The sequence below is a fragment of the Artemia franciscana genome, chromosome 6, assembly GCF_032884065.1.
Source record: "Artemia franciscana chromosome 6, ASM3288406v1, whole genome shotgun sequence".
NCBI classification, from domain to species: Eukaryota; Metazoa; Arthropoda; class Branchiopoda; order Anostraca; family Artemiidae; genus Artemia; species Artemia franciscana.
Genome location: NC_088868.1, coordinates 22,763,353 through 22,782,159, shown reverse-complemented (window position 1 = coordinate 22,782,159; position 18,807 = coordinate 22,763,353). Strand labels below are relative to the sequence as shown.

The window sequence follows — 18,807 nt, the reverse complement described above, 5'->3', positions numbered from 1 at the left end:
AATGAATAAAATAATTTTTTTCCGTATTTTCGATCAACTAGCATACGTTCAAGTGTCTTGCAACCCCATTCCTCCTAAAAAAAACGAAATAGCACAGACGTGTAATTCCTATCAATACCAAATAAAAGTAAGCTAGAAAATATAACGCTGGAACCCTTTAGAGGGATTTCGACATGTATACAAGGAAAATGTTGACTATTCCTGGAATCCAAAAAAATAGAATAAATAGCCTCCTTCCCCGTAAAAAAAAGATGAAAGTTTCAGATACCTTTAGTCTGTTCTGGCTCTTCGTCTTCAAGATCTGCCGTGTCCCTGAATTTTTGTAAATCAACCTCGAATTCTTTCAGTGCCTTCTTCAGTTTTTGCCTTAACGTAGCCAAACTTTTAGCATTATTTTTGGACATGCTATTCTTCCTGTATTCATTTCCCAGTTCCCAGAGTTCATTCACAAAATCTTCTAGTTCAGCTAGCGCCCTAAGGAAAAATCTAGGAGTGACGCCATTGTCCTCTTTCTGAATAACTGGTAATGCTTTATTGTAAGCAGGCATTAATTCCTCAAAACCTAGAAGAGATTTGTCGTAGATCAATTTTAAACGGCTATCATACAATGTTGAAAGAAGCTTCTAAAACTTACTTTGGTACATGTAAGATATAGCCCCTACCGCTCAAGTTGTTCATCCATTGACGCATGAACGAAGCGATTTTTTCCCTTAGTTTCTTTCAGCTTTGCGTGAGACAAGAAAGAGAGAAGTGAACGAAAGGATGGAAAATGTATAATTTGGGCTATATATTCCCATATCGGGGGGGAGGGGGCGGGGGGTAAAGTATTTGGACAGTATGAAGTTACAAAACCATTCTTACCTCATAATATGCGTAATAATTGTACCTAACACATTGGACATGCAGACCCACTATACTTTACCCCCTCCCCCCTAATGCGCAAATATATAGCCCAAATTTGTTTCTAAAGTATTATATTTTTATCATACTTAGGTATATTTTATTAAGATTGAGCATTAGAGAAACATATTAGAAGAATATAAGGTAGGGGCTATATCATACAAGTACCCTTACTTTTATTCTTAGCTCTCTGCAACACTTAGCAGCCTATAGCTAATCTGAAAACTACAACATGATTGTACATATTATGTAAGGGTTGGTTCGGAGAATTTTACAATCAATCAATAAGTTGGCGTTTTAGATGATCACAAAAGAGCATTCCCTTTACTATTCTTACCTGAAGCTTAAAGGCAAGCAGCTGCATCGTATTATCAAAATGGTACACAGTTAATAGGTTCCATTAAAAGACAAATTTTATACGTAGTTTGGTAAACTTATATACAATGTTTGGTCTCACGGCTCAGGATCGATTTGGAACTTAAATTTTTTTCTTTTTTTGGGGGAGGGGGTAGGGTTACTTGGAAGTTTATGGTTGGGGGAGGTGAGCTAACCAATTTACCGTCGGTTCTATAAAACGTTACATGCTACGTCCAAAACAGTTTATGCCTGTCGTCCAATAGACTCTTTGGTTAGTTAAGTTCACATGTCGTGTATACAGGTTATAGCTAAAATACACTTTTTTTGCATTGAGTTAAAGAGTGTTCTTCTAATACCAAGTGAAATTCTTGGACATTTTCCCTTTTGAACAACACATTAGAAGCTTCAAACAGATACCATTTAGTATAATTAAGACACACACATAGGAATAGGGTAACATGACTATATTTTATCAATTAGTTTTGAGCAAATGTGATTTTGTAAGAACCAACTAGGATATGCAGGCTAATTATAATCTATATTTAGCTTATAATATTAAGTTTGTTTATTATTGCAAAATTTTAGTAGTATTTCTCTTGACTCCAGCTCTTATTTGTTTACATAGCTTCGACTCCTAAGGGTCTTACACTACCTCTGTTACTCCAACTATTCAGCAAAAATTTACTAATACTCCGACTCCACAGTCCTGAACAAAAAGTACCCTTCAGAATCTTCTAAGTTATGCCTATCCATATATGTAAAAATAAGACTAAGCAGAGAGACAAGGCATAAACACTGCATTCACAAAAGAGGAGGGGGGACTTCGAAAACATAAGCCTTAAGGGAAATCGTAAGAGATCCTTATTATTAGTGTGAAGAGCCTCTGGTAGGTGACTGAAGAGCTGCCTTTCATACTAGAATATTCGCCAGTTCATTTCCTTTAATGCCCTCGTCGCTAAAGATGTCTTAAAAATTAATCTTCCTTCCTTCAAAGGAAGGCTGTCTCACTAACTTAGACAACAAAATGTATAAGTTTATTTGGTTTAGCCTCGACCCATAGAGATTACAATAAAAAAACAGTAAAGAATTAAACTTCGTCTTTGGTTTGTAAGGCTTCAGTTATCCCGGCTAATTTGGCAGTAAAAAATTCTTTAATTAGAATTTAATGATTAATCATAGTTTAAGGGGAAAAAGCTGTTTCAACAGCTCTGTAATTTCTGACAAATATCTTCGAACAAATTTCGGTATTTTATGATAATTTTTCTAATCCAACACTGTGAGAGGATTTCTAATTTTCCGACTGTGGAACACTGACTTCTTGCCTTCTACAAACTGAAGCAGCATTGGACCAGGGCTCATTTCCTGAGGAAGTGTTTCAGAAAATAGACACGAAAATGTGTTGTTGGCCTTCGAACTGGATAAAAGGTGGGAAAATATGTCCAGGATAAAACGGATATTCTCTAGGTTCTATTTACTGCTAAGCTAAAATTCGGAAATGGATGCATACACACATTTTATTTTATTTAATTCGTATGTTTCTGCTACTCAAGAGAAAACCAGTTTATTTGTATATACAAATAAACAAAAAGTGTATAGCCTACCAGAAAATATGATTAGCGGTATTAGACTACCAATCTGGGGTCTTGGGGGTTTGAGCCCTACATTAGAAGAAAAATAATGAAATCTTAAAAATATGCTCGTTTTCGGGTAAAGGTTATAATAGAACGGGTCTATTGCATATTTCAGCTACAATTGGAGTTTTTAATAAGCATCTTACATTTTCCAAATGTTGAAGTAGTTCTGGCCAGCTCTCGGCAGAGCAATTTTTAGACAGTTATATCCAGTTAGTGCCAGTTAAACCTCTTTTGAATGTTAATCTTTGCTAACAAATATATTTAATTCCCTTAAATGTAATGCCCCCCCCCCAAGTTGGTTAAGTATTATTTTGCAGAGGCGATGGGAGTTTAATATTCCAAAACTCCTCCACCGATCTTTATCTTAGGTAGTGATTGGAAAAATTTATTTTTGGTATTTTTATTGAAAACAGGAAAATGTTATATATACCTTTTTTTTATACAAATGAATTTCAATGAGGGTTTGAATTATTTAGACTACTATATGAGGAACATTCATTAGCTTAGTAATGTTTAAGTTCTGAATATTTCTTAATTTCATCAGTAAATGAAAAACTATAAAAGTATGGAAGCATTCTTAAGATATCACATCTCTATGCTATTACTAACAAGAGCCAATGGCATCATAATTTAAAAGTGATTTAGATTTTAAGCCAGTTCTAGATTTAATGGAATAATAACAACTTAGATTGGAAAAAAGGCTCGGGTTTATATGGGCAGGAGAGGCAAATAAATCAACATTTTGATTTGTTGAATAAATATGTTGATTCAGCAAAGGGTCAACAAGCCTTTGTTGAATGAACAACTTGGATTTCAACAAAGGCTTAGGTTTATATAGACAGGATAGTAGGCAAAATACAGAGGTCCATGCAAAATATCCATTTCCTAACAAGTGAGGGGTTACATGACTTCTCCACATCTATGTCAAATAATCATTAAATATATTTTCATTATATTCTTTTATGTGATGCGATGGAGCAAGCTATAGTCAGCTATGGAGCAAATGTTGCACTTTATGGGGGACTTTTGCTTAGCCCTCCCTGATAGGTAAGGATTGAAAATCATTTTGAGCACCTTGCCTTGGCTTTAATAACAAGGCTTAAAATTTTGAAACATAATACTTTTAGATGAGATTAAAATAGCTGAAATAAGTGATATAAAAATTAGCAACAAAATAAACGCAAAAATAAATGAACAGTTGGAGATCCCATCCAATTTATTTTTTGATAGTCTAGAATAGACTCTAATAGACAATTTCAAACCCCAAGAATATTAATGACATACTTTACAATAATTAAATTAATATAAGACTATTTTTTTTTAAATGTACATTTTCTAATAAGCCAAATCCTGCGAAGGCGTTTGGAAGTATCTACAGACTCAAAATATTTTTGAATTCCATATTTCTCATATATTACTTTAAAATAGCCCAAACTTTCATTGAAGTAATTTTTAGCTAAGAGAGATAAACATCAATTTTTTTTAGAAATACAACTTAAGCATTTCTATTCTATGAAGCAAAAAAACGGACTTTTTAACTGTAAAACCTAAACCAAAAAAGGTACAAAACTGTATGGTTGATTTCATTCATGAAAGGAGCAAACCTACCAAAATTCGGTAAAAATACATGGCCTTATTTGTTTTATAAGTTCAACAGAATAATTCAGATAAAAAAATCCATTCGCTGAGAGTTTTTTCTTAGTTTTGCTAGCTTAAAGTACAACTAATTTTTTGCTTCACAAAAACTAGAACATACTTTTAAGCACGTTTGTAACATCCTTGATTTTTTTGTGATTTCTCATTTGACGGATAGTCTCTTGCATTTCTTCATAGCGCTTTTCTTTTGCACTTTTGACCACGCGTTTCTCATCTTCTTCTTCATCACTGACCTAAAAAAGTAGTCATAAGCAGAAGCTAAAATTTTGAAAACAAAAGCAGAATTAAATAAAATAATCACCAAGAAGGCAAATAATCATGATGCATTCAGACAAAAATTATAATATCTAAATAATCATTTTTGTCCAAGATCAACCATCACAAAGCATCGAGAGGCAAAGAGAAGATGACAAAGCTAAGGAATATAATTCAAATTTATGATGCAAATTCATTCCTAACTATATTTTTAAACCTATAAAAAAATTTAATCTTTGGATCTTGTGGCCTTTGCTGTTGCAGCATATGCAGTTCTATCTTTCTATGAAAATTTACAACCATATAATGGTTGACGTTATGAGCAAAAGGAAAATCCTGCATTTTTATCTGAATATTCAGTGTTTAAAGTACTTGTGACTAAAGTGCAAAGGCAAGAATTGAGAGGTTGCCAATTAGTTCAATACCAACAGCTTTAAAAACAGTTGAAGGATCAAGTTCCAATGCTCACACACTTGTTAAACAAGTTAAATTTAACTAATTTTTGTATCTCATCTGATGAGACAAAGTTTATATTGATGCAGTCAGGTTGAAGAGCAATGACTGAATAGAAAACAAATGTTAGAACTCGCATTATTCATGCCTTTTTATTAAATGTCTGCTCCAATAAAATAGAGGTGAGCAAAGTCTTAAGCATTTTAAACATTGCTGACAAATAAGCAAGAGAAAATACACAGTCATCTCAGTAGCATGTCTTTGAATTTTCTGAATACATAAATGATCAAATCTTTTCATGCAATCCCAAAAAGAGGTGTTATATCCAACAACAGAACAAACCAGGGATTTTATTTCCAAAGTTGGAACCAATTTTCCAAAATCAGGTAAAATGACAGTAAAAACTCAAAAAAAGCCATTTAGTACCATAAGGATACTATTTAGTACTATAGAAGTACTTTATAGTACAATAAAGATAAATACGAACTATAACAAGAGCTCATATAGCACTTATTGACGAGGTCAGAAGAGCCAAGAGCTTCTTCCTGCTAAGTTTCATTACGATCTCTCCACTCTAAACGTTTTCCATTATTTCCGCTTTCTCACTCCAACTCCCTCCCAATGTCACCGAATCCGGTCGGGATTTAAAATAAGAGCTCCGAGACACGAGGTCCTCCTGGATATAAATTTCATCAAGATCTGATAACCCGTTCGTAAGTTAAAAATACTTCTTTTTTCCTAATTTTTCCGAATTAACCGTCCTTCCACTCCCCCTCAGATGGTCAAATCAGGGAAACGACTATTTTTAATTTAATCTGCTCGGGTCCCTGCTACGCCTGTTAACTTTCAGCGATCGCTATATTGAATTTGGATCTTTTTCATGTAAATATTGGGATGGTTTGGGATTGGAACCTGAGACTTCTCGCACCCTAAGCAAGAACCATACCCCTAGACCACAAGCCATACTTAAGAAGAACAATCATTTATTTTATTGGCAAATAAAATTCTTATCAATTATCTAGTTCACTCGCTCCCCCCCCCCCCGATGATCGAATCGGGGAAGAGACTATTTCTAATTTAATCTAGTCTGGTCCCTGATACACCTGCCAACTTTCATCGTCCTAGCTTGTCTAGAAATGCCCAAACTAGCAAATCCCCCAAAGAGAGCGAATCCGGTCCATTTATGTCAATAACGTATCTTGGACATGTGCTTATTCTCCCCGCCAAGTTTCATCCTGATCTCTAATTTTCCAAGATTTCCGGTTTCCCCCACCAACTCCCCCCAATGACACCAATTCAGTCAAAATTTAAAATCAGAGCTATGAGATACAAGGTCCTTCTAAATATAAATTTCGTTAAGATCTAAACACTTGTTCATAAGTTAAAGATAAATCATCTTTCCAAAATACCCCCTTCCCCAAAGAGAGGCAATCCGGTCTGGTTATGTCAGTCATGTATCTTGAACTTGTGCTTATTTTTCCCACTAAGTTTCTTGCCAATCCTTCTGCTCTAAGCGTTTTCCGAGGTTTCAGGTTTCCTCCTCAAACTCCCCCAACGTCAACGGTCGGTCGAAATTTAAAATAAGAGCTCTGAGATACAATATCCTTCTAAATATCAAATTTCACTAAGATCTGATCACCCGTTCGTAAGTTAAAAATACCTGATTTTTCTAATTTTTTTCCGAATTAACCGTCCCCCCATTCCCCTCCCCCCATCACACGGTTGAATCAGGGAAACGACTATTTCTAATTTAATCTGGTCTGGATCCTGAAACGCCTCCCAAATTTCGTTGTCCTAGCTTATCTGGGAGTGCCTAAACTAGTAAAACCAGGACCAAAAGACCAACAGAAATTGCAATCACTATATGTCACTTGGTAAATACACAGATTTTATAAACAATATTTCCCAGGGGACTGGTTATCATGGAAGGCTTCCACAGATTTGTGATCATAGAGGATCGAATTTTTGTCAAAAACACATAGATGGACAAGTGGATTAGTCTGCTATAGCCTAGGTAGAATTAGGACAAATCCTACATAATAAATGGACTACATATTTTAACTACAGCTCTTACATTATGCAATGTCAACTTCCTGGATTAGCTACTGATCTTGTATTTATCTGAACATGGCATTATGGAGACTGTTTTTTTAATGACAGGACTCTCTATCATTCATTTTGATTCAAAACAAACCAACTAATCTAATTTGTATACTCATACTGTGTGGGGTTTTCTTCATTGATTGTTTTTTTTTATAATGCCAGATAAATGTTCAACTTATTATGACAGAAACAAAAATTAGTCTTATACAAGGTATTCAATACAGATACAATGGCTCAATACTTATATAACACCAAAACAAAATGCATAGATTAGATAAGAATGCTCTTGAAAATTAGAAACAAATTGAGAGCTTTTTCAGTTTTTTTCCCCCAACAAACAAAGACTTTATACTGAGAAATTACAAAAGCTGGTTTAGTCAGAATAGTTGTTAAATGAAATAAACATTGAGCCTACTAGCAAATCAATATGATTGACAAAGGCAATAGATTCCCATAATCATTGTAACAAATTTTATGAATACCTCTTAATCATTTCATATGCCTTCTGTAAGCATAGAATACGAGAGAAAGTACATCAATAAACAAAATAACAGTAAGCAAAAATATAAAATTGTAACTTACAACGTATGTTGGTACAGGTTGGGCTTTCAATGGGATCTCATCTTCACTGACTTCAGTATCAGACTCAGATTCTGAGCTTGCTGAAAAAGTAAATAAATACTTTAAATTTCCTAAAGAATACTATTAAGTTTGAAGAAAATGCTTACCAAGAAAAAAAAACAAGACCCATCCCTCTAGAATTTGAAGTCAAACAAAATATGCTGAACCTAAATAGCATCATATTGAAAAAGTACTTAGTTTCAGGCACCTTAGATTCACTTTCATTGTAGCTAAATTATCCTAACAGTGTAAATATGGACCATTTCATATGATTTACTTATGAATAAAGTGAAGCCAATCAACACCAATCCCCCTCAAACTCCCCCCAATGTCAATGGATCCAGTCGGAATTTAAAATTAGAGCTCTGAGACACGAGGTCTTTCTCAATATCAAATTTCATTAAAATCTCATCACTTGTTTGTAAGTTAAAAACACATTCTTTTTTCTAATTTTTCTGAATTAACCCCCCTTCTTCCCAACTCCTCCAAAGAAATCCAATCTGGTCTGGTTATGTCAATCACATATCCAAGACTTGTACTTATTCTTCCCACCAAGTATCATCACAATCTCTCCACTCTATGCACTTTCCAAGATTTCCAGTTTCCTCCTCCAGCTCCCCCCAATGTCTCCGAATCCGCCCAGGATTTATAAAATAAGACCTACGAGACACGAGGTGCTTCTAAATATTAAATTTCATTAAGATCCAATCCCCTTATCATATGTTAAAAATACCTCATTTTTTCTAAATTTTCCAAATTAGGTGCCCTCCTCCCAACTCCCCCAGAGAAAGCAGATCCGGTTTGGTAATGTCAATCAAGTATCTAGGGCTTGTGCTTATTCTTCCCACTAAGTTTCATCCCAATCTCTCCACTCTAAGGACTTTCAAAGATTTCCAGTTTCCCCCCCCCCAACTCCCCCCAATGATACTGGATCCAAATGGGATTTAAAATAAGAGATCTGAGTTATAAGGTCCTTTTAAATATCAAATTTTATTATGATCTAATCACTCCTTCATAGGCTAAAAATACCTAACTTTTCCTGATTCTTCAGAATTAACCCCCCCCCCCCCACAGACAGTGATTCTATTCTGGTTAGGTGAGTCATGTATCTAGGACTTATGCTTATTTTCCCACCAAGTTTCATGCTAATCCCTTGACTCTAAGCGTTTTCCAAGATTTTAGGTTGACAGAAGAAACCTGGCAGATGGAAAAATGGAGAAGTTGTTTTGATTTTTTTTTGTCTCTCTTAATCCAAGCAAATCAATGCATGTGGATTATGTAACTGTAACAAAATGGATTTTATAATTTAATAGTAAGTTTGGAACCAATGTTTTAACCATTCTTATACCCAATAACCATAGAAACAATTTTTCATTTTCAAGGATCCAAAAAAACTCAAAATTGAATTTGCAAGAAAAGCAACTATTATATTCAGAAATAGCATAAAAAACAGCAACAAGTGGTATGCTTACTTGACTTGTAGGTTAATAATATGAACTGCTCTATATTAACTGTAAACTACATATTCATGATTTTTAGAAGGTTTTACCCTTGAGGGCCTAGAGATCCTGCAGATAACTTTTAAAAAGAACAATCAGTCAGGTCTGTAAATATGTTAATGAAGTGGAAAAGGAAGGATAGTAACTCCTTTTTGGGGGGCAAGGAGACCATTATTATCCAGGCATATGTTATTTTAGTGATGTGTATTTGCTAATTTGAGTATGCTTTTTGTTAATTTTTTGGTGGGGGGAGGGATTTATGTTATAATATTTTAATTTGAATAAACATAGGCTATTAAATACAGTGTTGCATAGTCTTGTTCAGCCTAATAAATGTCTATGTATTAGCATCATAGAGGGGGGGGGGATAAACTACAGTGGAAGAGGGCTTCAAAATGTATTAACTAACCAGGCTTTGCCAGATATCCCCTCTTTGAATACTGAAAAAGAAAACTAGTTAATAAGCACATATAAAATTGGACTATTCAATCTCCTTATATTTAAAAACATTTTTGCCATCTAGTTGGAGAATTTGGCCCACCCCTATAGAAATAATCTACATTTGCCAACAAGTTGATTAGTAACTTCTCCTCGGAAACACTTCCATTTCAACTAACTAGAAACAAATATTACCAGAGAAAATAATTCATTTTCCAACTAGTTGACTAGTAGTGTCTTTTCAACAATACTTTTCTTTCCAACTAGATGGGAACAATCATTGCCCCAGAAAACAGTTCATTTTCCAACTAGTTGACTAATAACTTCCCCCAGCAACACTTAATTTTGTCAATTAGCTGGAAACAAGCATTGTCCCAGAAAACAGCACATTTTCCAACCAATTGACTAGTAACTTCTCCCCAGTAAAACTTGATTTTTTCAACTAGTTGACTAATAATTTTCCTCAACAATGCTTAAGCATTCCAACTAGTTGACTTATAACTTCTCCCCAGCAAAACTCTCATTTTCCAACTAGGTATACTCCTCAGCAATTTTTAGTTTTTCTAACTAGCTAGAATCAAACATTGCTGCCAAATTAAAATCACATTTGTTTTTTTTTTTTATCAAAAATTGAGGCAGCCATAGACTTGTTTCATACACTTCAATATTATAAGAACTAATGCAAAGAATCCACCTAACCTTTTCAACTTTTAGGAAGCTGCAGGTTTGTCTCATACACTCAAATAGTACAAGAAATGATGCAATTAACCTTCTAAAAACAAAGTTTTTGAATTTTTCAAATAGAGGAAGCCATAGGCTAGTCTAGTGTTTATTTTTTTCAGAATATACTTTGATTGTAAACAAAATAATTTGAATCTGTGACCCAAATGTAAGAATTGAAGCATATTGATTCTGTGGTTTGATTGTAAACAAAACAGATTACTATGTGACTGTAACCACTAAAGCAAGTTGATTGTAAACCAAACATGTCTATACTTTGATTCCAAACAAAAGAGATTAATCCTGCAATTTGACTGCAAGCATTAAAGCAGGTTGATTCTGTGATTTAATCATAAACCAAATGGGTTTTTCCTTTGATTGCAAGCAAAAGAGATTGATCCTGTAATCTGACTGTAAGCATTGAAGCATTTTGATTTAGTGATTTGATTTTTAACCAAACATGTTTATACTTTGATTGTAAACAAAAGAGATTGATCTGTGACCACTGTAAATAATTAGGATTTCTTTGATATTGTTCTTTGAGGTTTTGTTAGGATTGAAGTTGGGCTAAGCATAGAATCAAGTTTGCATTTTGTCTAAAGAAGACAAGAACTGGATAACTGCTGCAGAACTAATCATTCCCTTGAGGATGAACCAGAAGCTTGGATAGACTACAAAAGAACTACATTTCTGGGCTATTTCCAGAAAAAGGGTGCATCAAAAATAACAGTGAAGCTAGTGAATAACACAGATCCTGCATCATTTATGATATTTATTACCAACATCAAGCAAAAACAAGCTTTGTCAAATTGTGCAAGTGTAAACTGCACCTGAGCAAAAGGGGTTATTTAAATACAGTCTTGCATGCTAAGCTTGCATCTTAAAACAACAGTTTTTTTATAGTAAGAGAAAAAAACTTTCATAACTTTTTTAATTTTGAAGCTGTAAGCATTGCACTTGGGTTATTGTCCAAGAAAGAAACAGTCATATACTGGTTTAATTTTTCTTTGTTAGTTTCATTAGTTTGCCAAAAATTTTAGAACATGTGTTAATATAAAAACAGGGTCCAAGATACGAGTTTAGTTCCAGGGAGATATGTTATCATTTTTATGTGGAGAGTGCAGCTAACTGCATATCTCAAAAAAATTATTTTGTTGATAACCAAAGTCTACAAAACATAGCTTCAATTAAAATGAAGCAGACATAAGTGAAGTATCTCTTTTCATGTGGAAGAATACCAGAAAAAGGGTGACAACCAGTGCAGAATTCTTCTGTGCTTCTGTAATAGTAAGAATGAAGTTTTTGGGGAAATAAATTTTTGTTCTATTGATTTTTGCTTGTACATAATTGCATTCCATCTGTGTATTCCCCTTCTCTAAGTATTTTTGCTCAATGACAATCTTCTAAGCTCAAGTGACAAGCTCAAAAGGACAATTTCCTGGCAATAAATTCAGTTACCCTTTATTTTCTCCAAAAAAATAAGCTTTTTAATCTACCAATTTAAAAAGTCTTAGATAAGACAAATCAATCAAGTAAAAGTTACTAATTTGCAATTTCACCATAGCCACACAATAATTCTTTCTGTAAATTACATAAAAAAAACTAGTTTTTTTAACTGAAAGTAAGGAGTGACATTAAAACTTAAAATGAACAGAAATTACTCTGTATATGAAATGGATTGTCCCCTCTGCAATCCCTTGCTCTTTACGCTAAAGCTTTTAATTGTTTTAAAAAGCAGAATTGTGGCAAAGAGTCAAACTTTAGCATAAAGAGCGAGGGATTGCAGAGGGGACAATCCATTTCATATACGGAGTAATTTCTGTTCGTTTTAAGTTTTAATGTCGCTCCTTACTTTCAGTTAAAAAAAACTAGTTTTTTTTATGTCATTTCTGAACGTTTTTGAATTAATGCATGTTTGATTTTGACTCTCCACACATAAACTATTCAAATGAAATTGGCATATTAATTCCTTTTTTGGCTAAATGGCTTTCTCTTAGTTTTGATCATACGATTTTCAGAAATATGGGATGGGGAAGGAGGCCCAGTTGCCATGCAATTTTTCAGTTACATAAAAAGGCAACTATTAATTTTAATTTTAATGAATTTTTTTATTAGCAAAAAATATACGTAACTTTAGAATTAACTTACGTAACAAACTTTTATATTCTTTAATTTTTATTATGTATATGAGGGGGTTTGTACCCTCGTTAATACCTCCTTCTTTACACTAAATCCTAAGTTTTGTCCCAATTCTTTAAGAATGACCCCTGAATCAGAAAGGCCATAGAATAAATAGTTGAAATTACTAAAAATACTTTAGCATAAAGAGCAAGGTATTTATCTCCTCCTAAATACCTTGCTCTTTATGCTAAAGTATTTTTAGAACCCCTCATATGCGTAATAATCTCTGTTCGTTTTAAGCTTCAATGCTACTTCTTCCTTTCATTTGAAAAAACGTTTCCATGTTTATTTTTCATTGTTTTCTTATAGTAATGCTAGACAATCCTGCACCCTTTTCATTGAATTTTTCTTCCCCCATGACAGATTCCTCCAAGGAAAGATCCTCCAACATAGCCCCCTCTCCTCAGCCCCACCCCCAAACAAAAAAATCTCCCTGAAAATGTCTGTATGCTTCCCAATAACCATTACTATATGTAAACACTGGTCAAAGTTTGTAACTTGCAGCCCCTCCCCCAGGGATTTCTGGGGGAGTAAGTCATCCCCAAAGACATAGTTATTATGGTTTTTGACTATGCTGAACAAAATGGCTATCTCAAAATTTTGATCCATTAACTTTGGGAAAAAAATGAGCGTGGGAGGGGGCCTAGATGCCCTCCAATTTTTTTGGTCACTTAAAAAGGGCACTAGAACTTTTCATTTCCGTTAGAATGAGCCCTCTTGCGACATTCTAGGACCACTTGGTTGATACGATGACCCCTGGAAAAAAAAAAAAAAAACAAATAAACATGCACCCATGATTTGTCTTCTGGCAACAAATACAAAATTCCACATTTTTGTAGATAGGAGCTTGAAACTTCTTCAGTAGGGTTCTCTGATACGCTGAATCTGATGGTGTCATTTTCGCTAAGATCCTACGACTTTTAGGGGGTGTTTCCCCCTATTTTCCTAAATAAGGCAAATTTTCTCAGGCTTGTAACTTTTGATGGGTAAGACTAAACTTGATGAAACTTATATATTTAAAATCAGCATTAAAATGCGATTCTTTTGATGTAGCTATTGATATCAAAATTCAATTTTTTAGGGTTTTGGTTACTATTGAGCCGGATCGCTCCTTACTACAGTTCGTTACCACAAACTGTTTGAATACAAAAATATAGAAGCATCCTTCATTAATCTACATCCCAGTTAAATTGATGGCTAAAATATTACACTTCAGTTGAACTTCTTTTTTCATACAGATCCAGTTTTTTCTCACTTGGTGGGTCATGTAAAAATTTGCATTTTTGCATGAAAATACATCTCTGTGAACCTGGGGTAAGACTATTGGTACATTTTTTGCAGTTCATATTTTATGACTTAAAAATACTATGAGCATACTACTTGAAGCTTGTTTTATGTTCCTTATAAATATAATAATTGCTTCTATTGCAAATTCAATTTTTGGCACTTTTGACCTAACCTAACCAACCCAACTTCACCTAACTATAAATAATTTTGGTACTGAGAAAATGTAGCATTATTTTGTCAAAAATAACCAAAAACACATACTTAAAACAGTAAGTTTGAGACCAATATTTTAAGCCTAGGTAAAATTCTAGTTAATTGACTTCTTGCTATCTCAGAAAGGGTTTAGGTTAGGAAAATGAAACTTTCAGGGATGAATTTACAGGCCAAAGTATGTCCTGGGAAGGTATTTTGAAGCAATTACCTCCACTCCTTCTCTCTCTAGAGGGCCCTGACCTTTGGTGACCTTTAAAAATATGTGTGTTATAAAAGTGAAACCTTGCAAAATAGATCTTCTACTTAATTGAAGTACAACTAAATTGTTTTCAGCTTCATAACTTTGCTCAATTCTATTTTATAAGGTTCTGAAGATATGCAAATACATTTCCTAAATTATGAAAAAAAAACATTGATGTGGCTCAAAATTTTACTCAAATAACAGGAATTACATTTTCAGAACTAAAGGCAGAGAAAAAGCAACTAGTAACTGAAAATTAAGGTAAAATGTTGTTCTGTCAAAATTTCAATAGGTATATCCCTGTCATGTAGGCAAATTTCAGGGCCCTCTAGAGGGAGAAGCATTAGAGGTGGGTACTTTGAAATGCCTTCTCGGGACATACTTTAGCCTGTAGAACCATCCCTGAAAGTTTCATTTTCCTAACCTAAACTCTTTCCAAGATAGCAAGAAGTCAATTAACTAGAATTTTACCTAAGCCTTTCATATACCCTATATTTTGGTCATTTTCAGGAGCTTGAAAAGTACTTAGAATTGAGTTTGCAATAGAAGCAATTATCATATTTGTAAAGAACATAAAAAAGGGTAATAAATTCACTTTATTGGTAGGTCAGTAATATGAACTCCAGAAAAATTACCAGACCATCTTGCAGAATGTTACCTAAGATTGGAAAGCACACTTATAGAATGAGAAGACTTTTGGTCCCATAACTTACAGACTATGTCCTCCTGAACTCATTTTATTTGATTTTTTTTTTGTTAAAAGTATATACTGTCAAGTTTTGTTGAATTGATGAATTAAAAATGGCAGGGTTTGTGTTTTCTCTTCATATTGTTGGCTAAAAAATTATTCTGAAGAACTTACTTGCTGACTAGATGCCTAACAAAAGCATTTATATAGTAAGTTTGTTTCTAGCTAGTTGAAAAAAAAGTGTTGCTAGAGAAGTTGTTAGTCATTTAGTTGGCAAATATGCTAAATTAATTTCTTGGGAAATGTTTATTTCCAGCAAGTTGGCAAAATTAAGTGTTACTGGGAAGAAGTTATCAGACAACTAGTTAGAAAATTAAAGCTCTGCAGGGGCAATTTTTCTTGTCAACTAGTTGGCACATGGTAAAATTCTAGTTGAATGACTTATGGCTATCTCAGAAAGGGGTTAGGTTTGGCAAATGTAACTTTCAGGGATGGGTCTAAAGGCTAAAGTAGCCTATGTCCCAGGAAAGTATTTTGAAGTACCCACCTCCACTCTTTCTCCCTCTAGAGGGCCCTGAAATTCACCTACATGACAAGTCTATACCTATTGAAATTTTGAAAAAACACAATTTTACCTTAATTTTCAGTTAATAGTTGCCTTTTCTCTGCCTTTAGTTCTGAAAATGCAATTCCTGTTATTTGAGTAGAATTCTGAGCCATATCTGTTTGTTTTTTTTTTCATAATTTAGGAAATGTATTAGCATATCTTTAAAACCTTATAAATTGAGATTGAGCAAAGTTGTGAAGCTGAAAAAATTTTTGTTGCACTTTATTCAAGCAGAAGATCTAGGGTATTTTGCAAGGTTTCACTATTATAACACATATTTTACAAGGTCAGGGGCCTCTAGAAGGAGAAGAAGTGGGGTGAGTCCTTCAAAATACCTTCCCAGGACATACTTTAGCCTTTGGACTCAATCCTGAAAGTTTCATTTTCCTAACCTAACCCCTTACCAAGATAGCCAAAAGTCAATCAACTAGGATTTTACTGGCTGTTGTCCTAAAATGTTTCCTTCTTAATCCCTAGTTGTGCATTAATACCAAAGTGGTAGCCTGTGAAATATAGGTAACTTATGCTTATAAAAAACACCTAGGTCTCTATTGTGAATAAACTAGGCCTATAAAGTGGATTGTATAGGCTATTTATCCATCAGGGGATGATCTCATGCACTTTTAAACCTAAATATGAATTTGAGATTGTTTAAATGTACATTCCAAGATCTTTTACTGTTTCTTTCAAATCTGCACTGTTACCCTTTACTGACAATCTGATTTGTGTTCAGTAGAGCGACCAGTTACTATAAAAGGAGAAACAAAATTAAGATACCTGCAAAAAACCGACTCATCTTATGTATGTCGTACAATTGTCTAAAAGTATAATGTCCAGTACTTCAGTATCAAATTCTAATAGAGCAGCCTATTTCTTCATAGACTTCCTTGGAAATCTTTTCGTCTGTAAAGAACATAGGTGAAATTTACTTGCAGGACTGTCAAAGCACCAGCTTCGCATTCGGGCTGATCCATCTAACGGGATCCTAAAAATAAGCCGAATTGCATGTTAATTCCCTGAAACAAAGCTGACCTAAAACTTATATGGAAAAAGATGAGCTTTTAATTACAGTATGATGAGATATAAAAATTTCCAGGGTTTTCTTCGTTAGATCTCTCCGTTCGCCCCTGAGTCCAGGGGACTTATCGGTCATGTATCAATCTTAAAACACGGTAGTCTCTCTGAGACTCTAAGCGGGCAAGTCTATTAGGCTTAGGTCACTTGTTGGCCTGTGAGTCAAAGCAATTTCAGTCCCCCATTTCGCATGAAGGTCTAGTGGATATATAACAAAATATTTTCTGGTTCTGTGGGAAACGTGTCTCATATTGTTAAAATCAAAGAGAGTATCTTCAAAATCATATCTACTGTTACCCAACTTTAATAGGGTACTATGAAATCGTGTTGGCTATTATCAAGATTTTCAAAATATTGCCAAGTATTACCAAAATGCTGTGTGTTGCTTTCAAAATCGTGTTTATTATTATTGAAAGTCTTGCACTACTATTTCAAATCTCGACAAATATCATGAGCATCCTTTATGGTGCTATCAAAACTGCACGTGATAATATCAAAATTAAGTGATGCATTTAATCTGTCTTGTAATCTTGCACTCAATCTGCTTCATTTTGCCATTACTAACGTTTTCATTATCGAATTGAGTAAAAACATTCATTACTAAATAGAAATATCCTTAATATTGACACAGTGAACTCTTTAAACCTTCTTAGTCATCTTAAGCTACTAAAGGAAGAAAAAAAACAGTGCCAGTGAGGACCTCCAAAATTGTTAAGGGGATGCTACTGATGTTCGACATTTTTTCTCTTGCACATCTCTTCCTAGGATTCTTAGAAAGTAAAAACTAAAAACTCAAATTGGAAAAAAAACTGCCGAATGAAAAGATAAACTTTAATTTTTTAATATTAATTAGTCCTTGAGATCCACATTTTCAAACCTATCTGAATTTCTTCATCGTAAGATTCTAAGTAATCTATGCTGGCATAATTTGATACAGGTAGCCGAAAAATTTTTAGGTTGCTGTTTTAGTAGCAGAATGTAAATACTTCTTGTCCCTATATTTGTTTACATTTAGATTGGATTCATTCAGCTACATCATTAAATATTGTAGGGAGTAAAGGTGATCTATCCAAAAATTTTTAGCATATATAGCGAAACCTTTTGAAACTAGTGGCCAATAAATGTTCAGGTTCCCATTTTCAGTTGCATGGTGTAAATTTGTTTCCTTGAAACAATCTTTCATGTTTGTGTTTGTTCCGTTTTGTTAATAAAATCTAATCATATTTATTTTATCAATAGATAGGGGCCTTATGCAATACAGTTTGATAAAAAAAAAAACTAGGGTATCTGACATAAATAAGCGTTTTGAATAAAATAAATTCCCTCACACCTAATTGATCCTTGATTACCGTCGCAAGTAAAGGTGTTGTGTTCAAAAATCTATGGCATCGGAGGCACTGTTTTGAAACTAGTTGCAGACAAATTTGTAGGCTGCCTTTGCTAGAAGTGTAATGTAGAGGTTTATCGTTGCGGGTATCGTAGGTGATATACATTTGTAGGTCTTGACTACTTTTGTTATTATCCCCATTTTAGAAAAATAGAGTAACATTGTCAACTGGAAGTTCTTTTACTTGTTCAAAGTTTTTTTTGCGAGTTTAGAAAAGTCATACTCAGTATCCCTAGCGACTCTTAATGGCGATAAGAAAGTCTTTAGCAATTTCATAATGTTTGAAACACATGACCATTCTCTTGAGTATATTTTTTGGGCTTGTTATCTTTAGGTTTCATTTCAGGGATAACGACACTACCTTGATAATATTTGATTTTTTTCGGAACATGTAAAGCCTGCAAATACCCATACTCCAGCCATCCATTTGAGGGAAAATAAAAAAAACAAGTTTTTTAACTGAAAATAAGGAGCGAAATTAAAACTTGAAACG

The 18,807-nt window shown here is 33.9% G+C and overlaps 1 protein-coding gene across 1 annotated transcript in view; it reads right to left on the bottom strand.

Moving 5' to 3' along the window:
- LOC136028195 (eukaryotic translation initiation factor 3 subunit C-like) overlaps positions 1–16,776 on the bottom strand; it is a 53,141-nt gene extending 36,365 nt beyond the window's left edge. Inside the window, exons 1-4 of the mRNA XM_065705909.1 lie at positions 16,631–16,776; positions 7,941–8,020; positions 4,648–4,780; positions 269–562 (exon numbers count right to left, since the gene is read on the bottom strand). Coding sequence (XP_065561981.1) covers positions 269–562; positions 4,648–4,780; positions 7,941–8,020; positions 16,631–16,649 — 526 coding nt within the window. The 5' untranslated portion in view covers positions 16,650–16,776. The remainder of the gene's footprint in view (positions 1–268; positions 563–4,647; positions 4,781–7,940; positions 8,021–16,630) is intronic.
- Between the last annotated feature and the right edge of the window lie 2,031 nt (positions 16,777–18,807).